The sequence below is a fragment of the Xenopus laevis genome, chromosome 9_10L (genome assembly GCF_017654675.1).
Source record: "Xenopus laevis strain J_2021 chromosome 9_10L, Xenopus_laevis_v10.1, whole genome shotgun sequence".
NCBI lineage: Eukaryota > Metazoa > Chordata > Amphibia > Anura > Pipidae > Xenopus > Xenopus laevis.
The window spans coordinates 20,152,249-20,169,670 of NC_054387.1; the positions used below are offsets into that span (position 1 = coordinate 20,152,249).

Here is a 17,422-nt window from a genome sequence, read left to right on the forward strand (position 1 = left end):
AACAACTTACTACCATATCGTTTTTACATTTTTATTCTACACCATATTGGCCAAGGGCAACAAGATCATATTGTAGTTTAAATTCCAAAATGGGGAGCTGCATAAGAAAAAAAAATATTAAAAAAACCATTGTAAGACCAATTACAATTCGTCTTAAGTTGGCCATACAGGTGGTCATATATGGACCGGCATATTATTGCCTCAATGGGGCCCCATCAATGGGCCTGCCTGACTGATATCTTGCCCAAAAATTGGCAGCTATCTATCTGGCAAATTTAAAATTTCCATTGGGAATAGGAGTGTATCAGCTGGTTGATATGGTCCTCGCCCTGATGCCCTGCGTTATTTTGATTGTGATCCAAATGTCAGCCTGTTGAAAAAAACACGGGTTCAGCTTGCTTGTTGCATGAAGATTGATAAAGGGCACCTTTTAAAAAGTAGCATGCCTCAGGCCTAGAGGTGGGACAGGAAATTAATTCACTTTCCATTCTGCACTTTCTAGATGTCTCTAATATCCTCTCATTCCCCTCCCTTCTCAACATCTAATTGTGTAGCCTGTGCATGGCCATATGGCACATAAGATATTAGGATGATGCAAAGTTTGCCTTAATAACAGTGTTCATGAAATGGAACCTACTTGCTTGCTATGATTGTGAATTCCAAAACTGAAGGAAACAGGATTTAAATAATTTATATAGTTTAAGTAAAGTTTATTTTGCTTGGCAAACAGTAAAAATGAATTGGGAATTATTTCTTACAGTAGCAGGTTCCCTTTAATGTCCTGTCTGACATCTCAGTAATCCAGGTGCAGAATCTGTTAAGTGTTACAGTTTGCTACGTGAGTTGATACATTTCTCAGAAGCATCTGTGGGAATACAAGCAACTATTGTATCTATTATATCCATAGCCTTTCATGAAACTCAGATATTGTACTTAGCAGGGCCAAAGATAAGGAATATAGCAACTAATGTATCAATTTAGAACAGTTTACAGAGTCTGATCCCCTCTCAGAGCTGCCACAAATAGTAAATAGCAATTGAAAAAAAAGTCGATTTCTGAACTATCTGAAAACAACTGAATTGAAAAAAATGTTGGAAGCAGAACAACCTGCCAAGGTTTATTCTTATTCACTTTGTTCCTGGGCAATAAACGATACTCAAAATCTCAATTGTCTACTGTTTTAACAAACAAATAATATATACAGACTTTTGGGGGGTTCAATGAATCACACACCCAGTATATAGCATCAATTTATCTAAAGGTTCAGTAACGCTAAACTGGAAGCACATAGCATATAACATTATCTTTATGTAGATAAACACAACAGTCCTCCTGCAGGTATGGATTCTCCACCAAGCATTCTCACACTGGGTTAATGGGCTGAAGATTGTGTTTATAATGGTTATTCCTGGGATCTTCCAGCCATTCCACTTCATGGTTTGAAGGCTGTATGCTCAGTGCACTCGCTGGCACATACACGCAGCAAAAATCTGGAGGAAAACAAGAAAAAAACCTTTATAACACAATCTCAAGGAAGAATTTAATGTGAAACATGAATGTTTCACAGTAATGTATTTTAGTTCACAGGGATATGGTCCATATTTCACAATACCACTGCCATATTCAGTATGAGGAAAGTGGATTAATATTTTTGCAAAATATATTTTTCACAGCTACACTGCTAGTTTGGGGAAGAAAGAGAAAGCACGGAATAGTAAAAGGGCAGAAAACTAAGAAAAGGCAAAGGATAATGGCATACCAGAAAGAAAACAAAATGGGAGAAAGAGGAGGAGGTGAACATCAGTGGATAAAAAAAAAAGGAAATGTAGAGAGAAGAGACTAAATATGAATTAAAAAAGCAATACCAAAAATAGCGAAAACAAAAAAAATGGAGTTGATAAGATGGGGAGAAAAAAGGAAAAGGGAGATAAAATAAAAAAGGAAGGAAGAAAAAGAAAATAAGTTAAGGATGATTTTATATGACTATTACTAGAAGCTGCGTATATGACAAAGGAAGAGCAGAAGAGGAAAGGTTCAGAGTAATATGTGTGAGAGAAATAATAGAGTAAGAGGAAAAAGTACATAAAGCAAAATTTGTTTTAAAAATATAGAAGTGAAAATACAGTAAGAAGAGCAAAATTAGAGAACATAGGAATTAATGTTCCTCATATTTTCACAACTGTTATAATTTTTGGGCCTGTGCCCCAATTCCTTCAGCACCTAGCATTGTCCCTGACTGAAGAAACAGTAGAGTTTAAAAAAAAACCCAAAAAGATTAGAATCAGCAAAATTGTACAGCTGTCACTGCAGGACTCTTCTTCCAGTTGGACAGATAAGAAGAATGGGGTCAGACAGTGTTTAAGGGTGACCTTCAGTCTGTGGTTTATCACACCTAAAGGGGTTGTTCACCTTGAAATTTGCTTTTAAAATAATGTAGAGTGTGATATTCCGAAACTATTCACAATTGGTTTTCATTTTTTATTATTTGTGATTTTTAACTTATTTAGCTTTTTATTCAGCAGCTCTCCAGTTTGCAGTTTCAGCAATCTGGTTGCTAGGGTCCAAATTTCTCTAGCAACCATGCATTGATTGGAATAAGAGACTGGAATATGAATAGGAGAGGGCCTGAACAGTACGACTGTTAATAAAAAAAATGAATAAAAAATGAAAATCATATGTGAATTGTCTCAAAATCACTCTCTACATCACACTAAGCATTAACTCAAAGGCAAACAACCACTCTAAAGAAAGGGGTGCTGCTCTATATTGTAACATAGTCAGTAAGGTTGAAAAAAGACATACGTCCATTAAGTTCAACCTTTTAGTTTTTTTTCTTTTTTAATCTACCTAACTGCTAGTTGCTGCTAGGCAAAAAAAACCCATCTGAAGCCTCTCCAATCTGCCTCAGAGGGGAAAAAATTCCTTCCTGACTCCAAAATGGCAATCGGACTAGTCCCTGGATCAATTTGTACTATGAGCCATCTCCCATAACCCTGTATTCCCTCACTTGCTAAACACCATCCAACCCCTTCTTAAAGCTATCTAATGTATCAGCCTGTACAACTGATTCAGGGAGAGAATTATATATATATATATATATATATATATATATATATATATATATATATATATATATATATATATATATATATATATATATATATATATATATATATATATATATATATATATATATATATAATATATTTATATATATTTTCATCTCCACCGCAATTAACTCTTCATTTCCTTTCTTTGCCTTTCGGATTGCTGATTTACAACATTTATTACAGTGTTTATATTCATTAAATGCAGCTTCTGTCCAACAGATTTGTAGTTTTTAAATGCCTTTCTCTTCTTTCCTATTAACTTCTTTACTTCTGTATTAAGCCGCATAGGATGATTCTTAGAGCTTCTACATTTACTCTTTAAGGGAATAAATTGAGAACAGTAATCATTTTAAATGACAACCATTTCTGTTCTGTGTTTTTAGCTGAAAACTTAATGCCCCAATCAATATTCTGTAAGGCAGCCCTCAAGGCACTAAAATTAGCTTTTCATGGTTTTTGTTGCCCCAGTATATATTTGGTTTTTGCACCAGACATTAAATGATATAACATTATGGTCACTATTACACAGGGGTTCAATGACTTGCACATTTGCTTTAAGTTCTGGGTCATTTGAGATCACTAGGTCCAGAATAGCTTTTTATCTGGTAGGCTCCCATTAACTGATCTGGCAGTATTGTTGCTCCAGTCAATAGCTGGGTAATTAAAATCCCCCATTGTCATTACTTTACCCAGACTAGCGCCCTTTTCTATTTGCATCAGGATCTTAGCCTCCTCACCTACATTAGGGGTTGCCTTGAGCTGGTAAAGAACCCTAAACATAATGTACAACATTTCTAGGCTACTTCTTTAGTTCAGCTTTAGTTCTCCTTTAAAGTCCCTATGGCCAAATAGTAAACTTATGGTCCTGAAACTGGAGGTGGGTCAGGCAATGGTGTCTCTAAGCTTTTGGATCATGCTCATAGAATGTAACATCTGAATTATCTTGGTTAATAAGGCTACAGGGCTGGTTCCAGCTTCTGGTATATACGCCGCCTTAGCTGGTGATATATGGCAAGAGGCCAAAGCAGAAGAAAAAGTACTGTGGATGGCAAAAAAAAAACAGTATAATGAGTTATAGTGCAGAGAACAGTGTTTTGGGGTTTTGCCGAGGGCAATAGGACATGGTCCTGATGGCATATCCATGATGTTTGAAAAACAGAGAAGAGGATATCACTTGTCAAACACCGTGAATAGATTGTGGAATCTATTTTTATCACATTCTACTTCTCTGAACCCCACAGGACAACCTCTATACTGAACCCCAGGTCCAGCTCAGAAGCAGAATAGAGGGCAGAAGGCAGAACTAAATATTATTAGCTGGTTTTAATGTATAAATTAAATACTATTAATTTGCTGGGATGAACTACTGATTTACCAGATCTTTCCCTAAATATGTTTATATTTATTTCTTTGGTACAAATATCCTTTACAAGCGAAGATGTTCAACTTACAAAGCAAATATGACAGAACAACACCAGGAATGTATCCACCAAGAACAGCTAGGAATGTCAGGAAGCTGCAGACCAAAAGGCAGAACTGCATATGGGAAAAGAAACATGCAATATGTTTAGATCCATCAATAAATACATGCAACGGAGAAATTCAGTAAATTCTTTTCTTGGCCCAAACCAATTCTTGGTTGTTCTATAGTGTTTATTTATAGCAAGTATTAGTCAATTCTCTAAAGTGTGTATTTGGGTGCATGCCCCACAATTAGCCACAATTAGGGTTGCCACCTTTATTGAAAAATATTACCAGCCAGTGGGGGGCGAGCACCAAAAGGGGACGGCCCATGATGCAAAAAGGGGGTGGGGCTATGTGGCATTCCACAAAAGGGGCGGAGCAACATCGCAGCGATGTCCACAGCGCTGGAAAAAGGGTAAGTTCTGTGCGAATTGGGGGCAGGCCAGGGGCTTTTTTTTTTAAAGGGTATTACAAATTACCGGCAACTGCATTGCCGGTAAATTTGTAATACCGGCCCCGGCAGGTGTTTTACCGGCTAGGCCGGTAAAATACTGGCCGGGTGGCAACTCTAGCCACAATATTATTATAGGATATAAACAACAATCCATATAAGTGGGCCACACACAGGCCTATAATGGATAAATGACTCAGCCACTACATACTGCAAATGAACAATTATTGGTGTTACATAGGTCAAAACGACATCATTCCCAATCATTATCTGGTTGGTGACCTATTGCACCACCAGCTCTTACAAACACCCCTATGGTGATCCAATTGCTGACCCAAATGGGGCCAGATTAGAACCATTCTGACAACCACCTCAGTGGCCATACTGGGCATAAATCCTCTTGTTTGGCAGTCCTGCCAAATAGATCTGTTTGCTCACTTTTAAAGCCGACAAAAAAAATTGTTTCCATTTAAGAAACCATAATTTAATTAATTTTCCATGATAGAAGGCTGCGGGGATGGGTGCGTGTCACCATTTCAACACATCTCACAGAAGCTATAAAGCCATGTAAAATAGTTTGAGTAGTTTAGCATAGTATGCAAAATACCTTGCCCGGGTTTTCAGTTTTGAAGAGCAGAAGGTTCCTCAAAAAGTTGTTCACGCTGACCCATATATCAGCTGCATGATAGCATAGCTCTGGAACACAGAGCAGCCTTGGATACATCAAGCCCTAGCTGCAACACACCAAAACTCATTATAAAAACAAATCTTTTATCACACATGTAGTAAGCTATGACAACTAAAACTCATCGAAGAAATAGTCTAGACATGCCAGATCTTATGTTTTGAGCATCTGTATATACTCAAGACTCATACATCACAACTCCTTGGGTGGTTTAGCCATAATCATAATCCCTTGGATGCATGGGGGGGGGGTCTGTTGCATTCTGACAAACTTGTATAAGACACCTTTATCCCAGTACAAGAACATGAACAAAAATGATATACTATATTTTGCTTGACTTTGTGACCCAGAGTCTGATCGACTATGATCTGCTAGGCTAAGCGAACTGTTGCTAGGCAGAATCATGCGTCTTTCAAATTTTGTCCAGACCAATAAAGCACGTGTGTGTGCTGATAGGGACATAATGGAACATAATGTTCATAACAGATAATTTTCATAAAATATATCATCATGCTAAAAGCATAAAAAAGGAAGCAGCCTTTGGTTTATCTGCATGAGTAGGAAATATGGGGCCTGTCTTTATCCTGGCCTATCCTGACCCAGGGAAGACTTTGCTGTGAGCCGATAAGCTCTCTTGGAAAACTGCAGTTAGAACTTACTTTCAGTTTTGCCCTGGCATGTAAAGAGGTTGTGAGTGGTCAGATGTTGCATATTCATTCCAGATAATTTTGAGCAGATACATGATCATACTGAAAACATCAGAACCCTAACCCTGTGGGTAAAACCAGCATTACATTAAAAGGACTGTCATGATTTTTATGGTATAGATTTTTTTTTTCTAAATTACATGGTTTACATTACAAATAATTCACTCTTCCATATAAAATTTAATTCCTGAACCAATAAGTGTATTTTTTTGTTGTTGTAATATTGGTGTAGGCAACCATCTCAGGTCATTTTGCATAGTCATGTGCTTTCAGAAAGAGCCATTTCTACATTATGGATTCTGACAGGCTGTTGTTTATCCTACAAAAAGTAACTGAAGGAGTCAAAGTGGGACATGGATTTTTACTATTAACTGCTGTTCTTGTATCTACCGTGGAGCTGGTATCCGATTACCTGACCATCGTTCTGCTGATGGGCTGCTGGGGAGATATCACTCCAACTTGCAGTGCAGCAGTAACGAGTGACTGAAGTTTATCAGAGCACAAGTCACATGACTGGGGGCTCCTGTGCAATATGTCTAGCTCTTGCCCCATGTCAGATTTCAAAATTGAATATAAAAAAAAAAAAAAAAGAGTTTGCTCTTTTGAAAAAAAGATTTGAGTGCAGAATTCTGCTTTAGCAGCACTATTAACGGATGTGTTTTGAAAAACACATGTTTTCCAATGACAGTATCCCTTTAACTACATAAATTCATGTGAATGGACAGAAGCACACACGTAATGTACGATCATATCTAGAATCCTTCTTACCTCCTAGTTCAGGCCATAACTTGTTCTTCCACTGGTCTGCACAAATGATTATCATTAGCCCAAATGCCACGAAAAATAGCATTCTGAGTGAGGTCAAAGCAAAAAACCTGCAAATAAATAAAATTATATTTTAATAATCAGATGTGTTGCAATTTTTACATTTTCTTTTCTAGCCACTACCAACTGCAGTTGCTCTAGGCCAGTGATCCCCAACCAGTGACTCATGAGCAACATGTTGCTCACAAACCCTTGGATGTTGTACCCAGTGGCCTCAAATCAGGGGCTTATTTTTGAATTCCTGACCTGGAGGCAAGTTTTGTTTGCAGAAAAACCCTACTGTACTGCCAAACAGAACCTCCTGTAGGTTGCCAGTCCACATATGGGCTACCAAATGGCCAATCACTGCCCTTTTTTGGCACCACAATGGACTATTTTCATGCCTGTGTTGCTCCCCAACTCTTTTTACATCCGATTGTTGCTCATGAGTAAAAAAGGTTGGATTTTTTATTACTAATATTTAACACCAGCATGTACTTCAAGAGGTTAACTTTCCCCGCTGTAGGCAGTAATTAACACATACATACATTTATTTTTTAATCATTTTGATTGCATTATTAGTAGGGATCCTTTTTATGCACCTTGTTTAATACCACTTCTGGGAATGTTAGTTTTTGATTGTGAAAAGGTGTTGTTTATAGGGATGCACCGAATACAGGATTCGTTTCGGGATTCGACCTTTCTCAGCAGGATTCGGCCGAATCCTTCTGACTGCCCGAACCGATTCCGCATATGCCAATTAGTGGTAGGGAGGGAAATCACGTGACTTTTTGTCACAAAACAAGGAAGTAAAAAATGTTTTCCCATTCCCATCCATAATTTGCATATGCAAATTAGGATTCGGATTCTGTATTTGGCTGAATCTTTCAAGAAGGATTCGAGGGTTCGGCCGAATCCAAAATAGTGGATTCGGTGCATCCCTAGTTGTTTTGATTAAATTGGGAAAATTCGATTTTAGCACTATTTTCTAAGGGTATAAGAGGTTTGCGGTGCGCTGTTTTACAGTTTGTTCACAGGCTCTAACAAAATTTAAAAAAAAACAAAAAAAAAACGTATTATTTATACAAAACTAGAACGGGCAAATGTTTACTTGTTTGTTTTAAAGAAACCATATTACACACACACACACACATATTTTGGGGTCCGTTTACTAAAGCACAATAAAAATATGTGCACAAAATGTAGACAAATTTGTCGCCAAATATGTTTTTGCCACTTTACTAACCTACGGTACATATAAATTTGTGAATTTTCTTGCGCAAGAATGTTTTCGCATTTGCTGAAAATAACGCTACGCACACATTAATGCCTGGTTTACTAAACAGCGCAAAATTTTACCGATATATATATATATATATATATATATATATATATCTCGGTGGTAATTTATTTTTCCGCCAGAAAATTCTCAAGGGGACAGGAAATATTCCATAACACCTGGTTTACCCATCATTCTGTTCCTGTTGCCATTTCTGACAGGAGAAGAGAGAAGTGACAGGATAATCAAAAGATGTTTTGGATTATTCTTTTGTCTGCTGCTACAGCAGTTTTTTCAGATGAAAGACGATTTATTATGGCTAGGAGGGACCAAAGGCTTCGTCAGCCTAGATTAAACAACATTATATGATTCACACAGATTTATTGGTAAAACTTGTTTATGAATTTTTTTATATGATTCTATTGGTAGGGGGTGAGTCTTGTGACTGGATTGAAATGTGGATTTATATGATGCATACATGTTTGATTGGGTGAAATCAGTTTACTGTGTTGTTGATAATATCTATAAAGTTCAGCAGTTTTGAAGATACATATCTGGCCATGAATCATGCCATAATAAACGCCATAAAACAAGACTATTTCATAGCATAAATATTCCAAACTTCATTTTTCATCGCGGGAAAATTCGCAACTCACTAAATTACCGCTAATTACCACTAACTTAAGCTGGTTCGTTAAAGGGATACTGTCATGGGAAAACATGTTTTTTTCAAAACGCATCAGTTAACAGTGCTACTCCAGCAGAATTCTGCACTGAAATCCAATTCTCAAAAGAGCAAACAGATTTTTTTATATTCAATTTGGAAATCTGACATGGGGCTAGACATATTGTCAGTTTCCCAGTTGCCCCAGTCATGTGACTTGTGCCTGCACTTTAGGACGGAACTACTTTCTGGCAGGCTGTGATTTCTCCTACTTAATGTAATTGGAACAGTCTCAGTGGCTTTTACTATTGAGTGTAGTTCTTAGATCTACCAGGGAGCTGTTATCTTGTGTTAGGGAGCTGCTATTTGGTTACCTTTCCATTGTTCTTTTGTTAGGCTGCTGGGGGGGAGGGGGGAAAGGGAGGGGGGTGATATCACTCCAATTTTCAGGACAGCAGTAAAGAGTGATTGAAGTTTATCAGAGCATAAGTCACATGACTGGGGGCAGCTGGGACTGAAATCTGTTTGCTCGTTTTAAAAATGGATTTCGGTGCAGAATTCTGCTGGAGCAGCACTAAAAAATGATGCGTTTTGAAAAAAAAACACGTTTTCACATGATCGTATCCCTTATCGTAGTTACCGCAAGTGATCGCAATGACTGATGAGCGCATTGCTGTTTAGTAAACGTAGTCGCTGCGAATATTCTGGCGGAAAAATATACGCAGCGATAACGTGCGGAAAAGTAAAAGTCAAATTTACCGCACTTTAGTAAACGGACCCCATTATTATGCTTTGTATCATGTAATATACATCAACAGAACACTAATACACTGAGAAATGGTCAGAGGCCAGAGAAACAGCAGGAAAAAGGAAAGAAAAGGTAATAAAGTAATTGTATACACTACACAGATCTCTATCACTTTCATTGCCACATTGGACAGTAAAAGGGAAAGAAGCTTTACACATTAGCTGTCAAGGTCAGACACGTGGTGTTGGGGGGAGGAAGGGTCCATGACCACTGCAGCCATTGAACTACAAGTCCCAGAAAGCAATGGTTGACAAGTGACGCATCAATCTGTTGCTCATGAGCTGTGCGGGTCACAGGGTCGGTTATACAAGAAGTGAGGGCTCAGAAATGCAGACAGACTGAAAAGACTTTTAGACAGGAATGCAGACCCCGGTTATGGCGGTAATATAATGGCCAGCGTGGCCCCAACACTGTAGCGTCACGTGTGAAACAGGAATGTTCAATCTACAGATCCTGCTCAGTTTTTATAAAGGGGATCCCCTGCCCAAGCGCCGCCCCCACTATTATTATTAATACAGATTCTTTATTACAGGCAACATCTCACCAGAAAGCTGCATTGAGGCCCAGGTGGAGCAGCGCACTGTGCCGGGGTTTCTCCCACACGAGTACGGCCTGCACGTAACTAAGTACCGTCTGGTAGCTGCTCAGGCTCTGCTGTAACATCTCCTGTAAGTCTCGGACCCGCTCGTCTCTTTCTCGGGCCTCTACACACTGCGCGCCGCTTCTCCTCAGCCCAGAGGCTCCCCGCTCCTCCTCCCCCACTCTTTGCGCCATCTTCTGCATTCCCTGCCTGTCACCAAGATGCCGCCATTGACATCAACCAGTTGCTGCCGAACATAACAATAGAGTTGGATGAGGGGAAACAGGTGCCACCTAGCGCCCAGCACCACACTGAGGACAGGGGCTGACCACGGCCAAATGCCAAGTACTTCTTAAACGTTGCCCCTGTCTGTTCTCATCGCGTTGCCAACTGCGCCTGCGCAATGCCATCACCTGTCATTTACCACATCCGCCTCTCTGGGCTTTTGTGTTGTTTATGTTCTGTGCCGTTACGTCACTCGTTCTGGCCCAATTACCCACTAGAATCAAGCGCAAAGGCCCCGCCCATCATTACAATTGCCCGCAAAGACATTTGTGACTCAATGCTAGGTGACTTCAAGCCGACTTTACTGACTGTCTCCGCCTCACACATGGCTGCTGGCTGCACACAAGGTAGCGACTAGTACCTGCCCTAATGGGTAATCCGCAGTGGAGCGGTCACATGACCGTGATGTCAGGTCCTTGAGGATAGGAACTAGCCGCTACCAATTAAATACGGTAGTCATGTGCAGTAGCCGGTGTGTAAGGGCTGTGTGGGACATATCGAGATTTAAAGGGCAAGTTGCAGATAGCTTAAGGGTTAAGGACAGGGTCGGACTGGGGGGCCCGGGGCCCCCCTTCGACCCCTCGGACTCGGGTCTCTGGAAATGTGAATAATGGAACGTTACCTGAGTAATACTTCAGCACTATGCCAGAGCTTTATTTAGCAGCCACCCAGGGTCGGATCATAATCCCCCCCCCCCATTGATTCCCTTTAAAGCAGGGAACATATATACAAACGCAAATCATATAAAACTGACAGTAGAAGAAGGGACGACAGATAGGGGCAGCTGGTTTGGGGCCCGGACTGGCAATCTGTGGGGTCTGGCAAATGCCAGAGGGGCTGCTATAAGGCCCCATAGAAAGTCAGTATTTAGTGGGCTGTTTGGGCCTCTGTGTACCTGAAATGTCAGCTCCTATTGTAATTTTCAGTCCAGACCTGGCTTCCGGCAGTTCAGTCCAACAATAAAGTAACAATATTATCCTGTATATGAGATGTGTATGAGATATGTATCAGTTTGTACAACTCACACCCGTGTGTATGTCCTTCTCCCTTGGAGAATCACATATTAGTGCACATGTCTCTATATATATATATATATATATATATATATATATATTTCTCAGCAGCGCTCACATCATTGGGTGGGATGGGAATTTCCTTGGCACAAGGCCAGGTCTTTCAGGCACCCGCTGTGTCCATATGTCAGGACCAGTCTGGGACCCGGCCACTCACACTCACGTCTGGGCTTTGGCCGAACTTGACATTTTTAATGCCGGGGCCGCCTACTGTGACGCGCCGAGCGCGCATGAATGAAAGCGCCACTCAGCACGCCTGCGTGAAGGCACAAGGAGCTGCACGACGCCTAAAAAACTTTTTTTATGTAGTATCCAAATGGGAGAGGGGACTGGCCCGGCGGGGGCCTATTAAGGTTAAGGGCCCACCGTTTTTTTCCCGATATTCCGCCAGGCCAGTCTGACCCTGGTTAAGGATATGATTCTCTCCTCTGGCCTGAGATATCCAACTTGCGGCCCTTCAGCTATTTAGCAAATACAGCTTTCAGGGTAGCACATTGTGATGTTATAGAGGCACAGTTTCATCATTGCTTTCCTCCTAGTGTCTCCCAGTCCCTCCACAGGAAAGGGAATAATAATGGTCTCAAGCTACTGCAAAACTGTAACTCCCAGCAGTTTGACAACTGCTGTCTGCAGTGAAAAGTTGGGGTTAACTAATGTCTCTGTACACATAGGTGTGATACACTACAACGCCAACAACCAGAGAGTTATAGTTTAATAATCAACTGCAGGAACATCCCCGTTCACATTATTGAGTAGTAGTAGTACTACTCTACAGGTTGTAATCAAGGCTGTTTTTAGATCAGGTTCTGCTCTAGGCACCAGGCCTCATCCCGCCCCTTGTGCCAGAGATTAGTGCATGCGCAGGACAGCCAGCCCACATGCCTAAGGCACTGGCCCTCAAACACCTATATATGGTATATATGGCCCTGGTTGTGACTGGAATAGTGGACTTGCTGCTGCCTGGAGGAGCATAATAGCGTACCACCCAGTCCCTGCTTCAGCTCAAGGATGTTCATGGTTTCCTCACATTAACGTCCAACTTTCAGGTCCTTCCATAATATTTCTAAGGAATTAAGGACTTTAATTTAAACTTAACTTCTGCTTTAACCATTTTTTTGGTAGATAAACATTGTCTAGGGTCAAGTGTGCATGACTCTACAGTTCGTGGGCCATACCTTGACATTGTCCTGAGGCAATTGCTATTAGAACTCAGAATTCCCATACATGTCAACTCCCCTGTATGTGTAGGATTTAACTCTTTAGGAACAGTTCTGTTTTTTAAAGGTTATCAGAAATTTCATATGTTTCAGCCATGACGCGCTTTAACTAACCTCTGTTGCTAAGAGCAGACTTGCACAGTAAAGAGCCACGTTTCCGTTTTTAAAATATTTTAATTTTAAAATAAGAACTCACACTTGCTTATCATCCAGTTGACTGAAACACCTGATTATTTTCCCCATCAAATGAATTGAGAATCCCACAGGTTCCCATACTTTCACAAATATGTACCTTTACATTTTACTCAATAAATAAATGAATAAGCATTATGTGTTGACTCGTTTGTTTAATTGGGTTCTCATCTATTTTAGTGTTGAGCCCTATCAAAAACCCAAATAGGTATTCTTTCCCCAGCCATAAAGGCCACATTTACAGTAACAAAAATCGTTCCAGGGAGACATAAATTGATATAATTTTTTTAAAATGTGTCACTGTTCACTGCTTATCAGGGTTGGCTAGTAATCTCAATAGTAAAAGTTATTTTTGGCATGAAGGAAAATGCAAGTGAGAGTCGAAATAAATATTAAAAGAAATTGTTTGTATCGTTGTATTCCTGTTCCTGCTATGAAGTAACAAATGTTTTATCTAAAACCAAGGGAGTTTTGAAAAGGAAAAAAATACTACAACTGTGACACAAGTTGTCATGTTTTCTAGAAGAGCCACTGAGACATATCACACTTATATATATTTATAACAAATTTAAAATAAACTTATAATATAGACAAGTAGGTTTCCAAAGACTTAAATGTAGTCTAAACATACATTACAATTAGATTTACACATTCCTTGTTTAAATATCTATATTATGGACAGTTGAGAATAAGTTCAGAAGTTTTGACTTCTTGGGGCCCTTACACACCCTGGGCACCTCAGCAGTTGCTGGGACTCCATGCTCTGTAATTAAACATCTATATAAAAATGTCTTACAGAAATTCAGGTATTGCCTGCAACAAAAGGAGCTACATCACTGCTATAAAACAACTATCCAGAACATTGTTAAAATGATTGTAATTATTTTAAATTCCATCAGTGTTTCCATTTGTATAGTCCAGTGGTATTTGCTGTATCGCCATGTGCTAGTAACTTCATGCTGAAGAAGAAATACAACATGATCAAAATAATTCCTTACAGGTAGCACAAGAGTTTGTGGGCTGATCCAAAATCAAATCCTCTGCTTTACTGTAAAATCTGATCAGATAAAGCTAAAGTTATTTTGTTCATATACACTTACTTATGACAGTAAAATGTAGTCAATGTGTAGCAGTTAGAAAAAAAGTCAGGCTATATCTCCTCAAATAATAACGAGAATCTATCAGGCTATAGCTCCTCAAACAAAAAATGTAGTAGGCAGTATTCCCCTCATACACGATAGTCAAACTACAATTTTTATATGTAGTTTACCTATTTTTAGACATGCAACTACATTTGATGTGATCTATTGGTGTCAGTAGAGTGATCTACCAACACATGCTCAAAGCTTGTTCATTTGCTTCTAATGCCAGTATTAAGCAGTTGGATTTCCTTTGAAACTCTGGTGCAAGTCCCACTCCCTGGTTGTTTGTGCAATCTTGGTTGGTCGGTCTGTCCTGGGTTTTCAGTCTGTTGCTCTGATATTTGTGAAGGACACCAGTAAGGAAGAGGAAGGACACCATTAAGTAAGAAGAAGTATTGTGCCATCCATACAGGCACACAGGAGATCCAGATAAACTGCACTAAGACAGCATGTACAGACACACATTGGCAAAGTACTTGGTACCAGCAGCAAGAGTATAGGACATATATGCCCTTCTTACCACTCTTGTCTTGGTTGTGTGGCAAAGAAGACTAAGGGTAGTGTCACATATTGATGTCTGGCCAGAAGAGTATTGAGTTATCTCCAGCATATATACACGACTGGAGAAAATGCAATGTGGCACTAAGCATCACAGCTACAATAGAACCTGACTTGCAGACCCTGTTGACATCACTAGCATTATCATGGCACAAGAAAGTATTATGAATGCTCCTTCTATCTTGGCTGTTTGCCACAAACTTGGCATGATGTGAAAAATCCTATGATACTTAATGTGATTTTTGGTTCTATTACCAAAACAGGAGAGTGGGCAACAATGGCTTAACCTGTCCCATACTAAGGAGGCACAATCTCATACAATGTATTATTTTGCCTGTAACACCAAATACAACTTGTTTAGCCAAAAGTTTAACAAGTTTTAATGTGGCAATGCCTGCCAATGTGTGGCAAATTGGAATGCTTTTATTCACACAGCATAATAAATAGACCATCTGTGTTTTGATTGCTGTGGCTTGTGGCAATTGTCAGAATGCAACTACCTGCCCTGGATTGCTTCCCATGCTGTTTAATGATTCTAATGCTAGAGGACTTGTGGTCCTTTCCTTTATGAAGAAACACTGATAGATAATATTCCTTAATATGCCGAAAAAAAGTATATGGTTTAAAATGGTTTTGATTAGATACATCCTACTATTTTCCTACCGGCTTTTTCTATAAATGACCATGTGACCACTGATGTCATAATGGTCACTCCAGATAAACAACTGGCTTACTCAATGCGTGATCATGTGACCACTGATGTCATAATGTTCACTGCAGATCAACAACTAGCTTACTCAATGTGTGATCATGTGACCATTGATGTCATAATGCTTGCTCCAGATAAACAATATCAGGTATCTGTTAGTTGTGTCAGTGTGAGAAAGGAAGCTGAAGAGTGCAGATGTGCAGGTAAGAGACCTTCAATATTTTCATATTTTTATGAGATTTTAAATATATGAGAGCATCATGGCCATTCACACCACTTAGGTATTGTGCTAAAAGTGTATCCAGTGTTCCCCACGCCACAGTTTCTCCAAAAGGACTGATTCAAAACATGGGTTAGTTATGAGTGGAATGCAGGGGAGTTAAACAGACATTATAGACAGTTGAACAGATTATCCCCCCTACCTGCTAATATCTAGGCTAGCCTATGCAATCATTTTTAATTATGGATTATGTACATGCCACAATATGGATTATGTACATGCCACATACTTTGAATAACCTAAGCAAATTGGGTATTAAACTATTCAGTGGACCCCTGGCATTCATATTTAGAATGTTTAATCTGGTTACGTAATCACCTGTATGAGATAGGATATTGTAAATTGGAAACTTTGAGGATATTTTTCAAAAAATTTCAGATTTTTTTTTTATAAAAGTTGATAATTTTAGCAAAGAACTGTAACTTCTGGAGTAGAAAGACATATTTACCCATTTTGTATTAGTCAGAATCTTTTCTTTCCGAAAACCTAGTATCCTAGGGTTAATCTGTGTTCAGTTAAAGGCTTGTCATTAGTATTAGGGCATGGACACACATGCAGATTTTTGCCTGGGTTTTTAAAAAAGCTGACCACCACATAAATAAGCTAGGGTAAGTTACCATTGCCTAAGATTAAATTGCTAGCGGTATCTTTGCAGCGGCCAGCATTTATTTATAAACCACGGGTGAACCATGCTGAAAACTTGGCAAAGATCTACATGTGTGTCCATGCCCTTAGGAGCAGTGACAGGTGGAGAGGGGCATTTGTCTGCCAGTGCTCTCCCCTGAGAGAAAATGCTAAAGGCCTTAGTGCTGTACTGGCATTTATAGTGCCTGCCATTTCTTTGAATTGGACCAATTTTTCTTCATTTTCAAGTTGTGTGTTCTCTAGGTACTAATGACCATCTGTACATACCCCTAAATGAAGTTTATTGTGTTCTCTAAATAGGGATACAATTGGGAACCTTTATCAAATAGGAAAAAGCAGAGCTCAACCTAGTTTTCCAGATGGAATATACAGCTCTTTATTCACTTATGTGCAGTTTAATGAGCATATTTAATACAGAGCATATCTCATCATAATCCTACACAGGTAAATAGAGAGCTGGGAAGTTCCTTTCTGGCGAACTATGGTGTATTATATTTGCCCCTAAATTAATTAAAAAAACACATTATGGTTATATTTATCAAAGAATAAATACAATTTACCTTAGTTCTCCAGAAAGGGGTATAGAGTAAACTTAGTTTTAACCCCTTGATATGTAAGTGAAAAGAGAACTAGTGGTCTGTGGCAAGCTTTATTTTTATGCTTTATTATATTTATCCCTGACTCTCTAAATTGCTAGTTCTTTATACTGCCTTAATCAGTTTACAACCTCACTTATGAGATTTATACACAACTCTGTTAAGTGAGTGGG

At 39.2% G+C, this 17,422-nt stretch overlaps 1 protein-coding gene across 3 annotated transcripts; it reads right to left on the reverse strand.

Moving 5' to 3' along the window:
* Window positions 1–693: 693 nt before the first annotated feature.
* Window positions 694–11,138, reverse strand: LOC121397917 (reticulophagy regulator 3-like). 3 transcript variants are annotated; one of them, XM_041576132.1, is made up of 4 exons: window positions 10,517–11,106; window positions 7,186–7,292; window positions 4,562–4,646; window positions 694–1,490 (listed from the first exon to the last, which is right to left on the reverse strand). In XM_041576132.1, the coding sequence occupies exons 1-4, from the start codon at window positions 10,753–10,755 to the stop codon at window positions 1,433–1,435; spliced, it is 489 nt and encodes a 162-aa protein (XP_041432066.1). In that variant the 5' UTR covers window positions 10,756–11,106; the 3' UTR covers window positions 694–1,432. The 3 variants fall into 3 exon arrangements, with proteins under 3 accessions (XP_041432066.1, XP_041432067.1, XP_041432065.1); XM_041576131.1 differs by lacking the exon at window positions 694–1,490 and adding an exon at window positions 3,617–4,149 and having other exon boundaries at window positions 10,517–11,138; XM_041576133.1 differs by lacking the exon at window positions 4,562–4,646.
* Window positions 11,139–17,422: the final 6,284 nt, after the last annotated feature.

Coding starts and splice junctions, on each gene's coding strand:
- LOC121397917 (XM_041576131.1), bottom strand. CDS start 10,755: ATGCAGAAGATGGCGCAAAGAGTGGGGGAGGAGGAGCGGGGAGCCTCT. Junction 4,647..7,185: donor GTTATGGCCTGAACTAGGAG/GTAAGAAGGATT, acceptor TCCCATATGCAG/TTCTGCCTTTTGGTCTGCAG. Junction 4,150..4,561: donor TGTTCTGTCATATTTGCTTT/GTAAGTTGAACA, acceptor TGCCATCCACAG/TACTTTTTCTTCTGCTTTGG.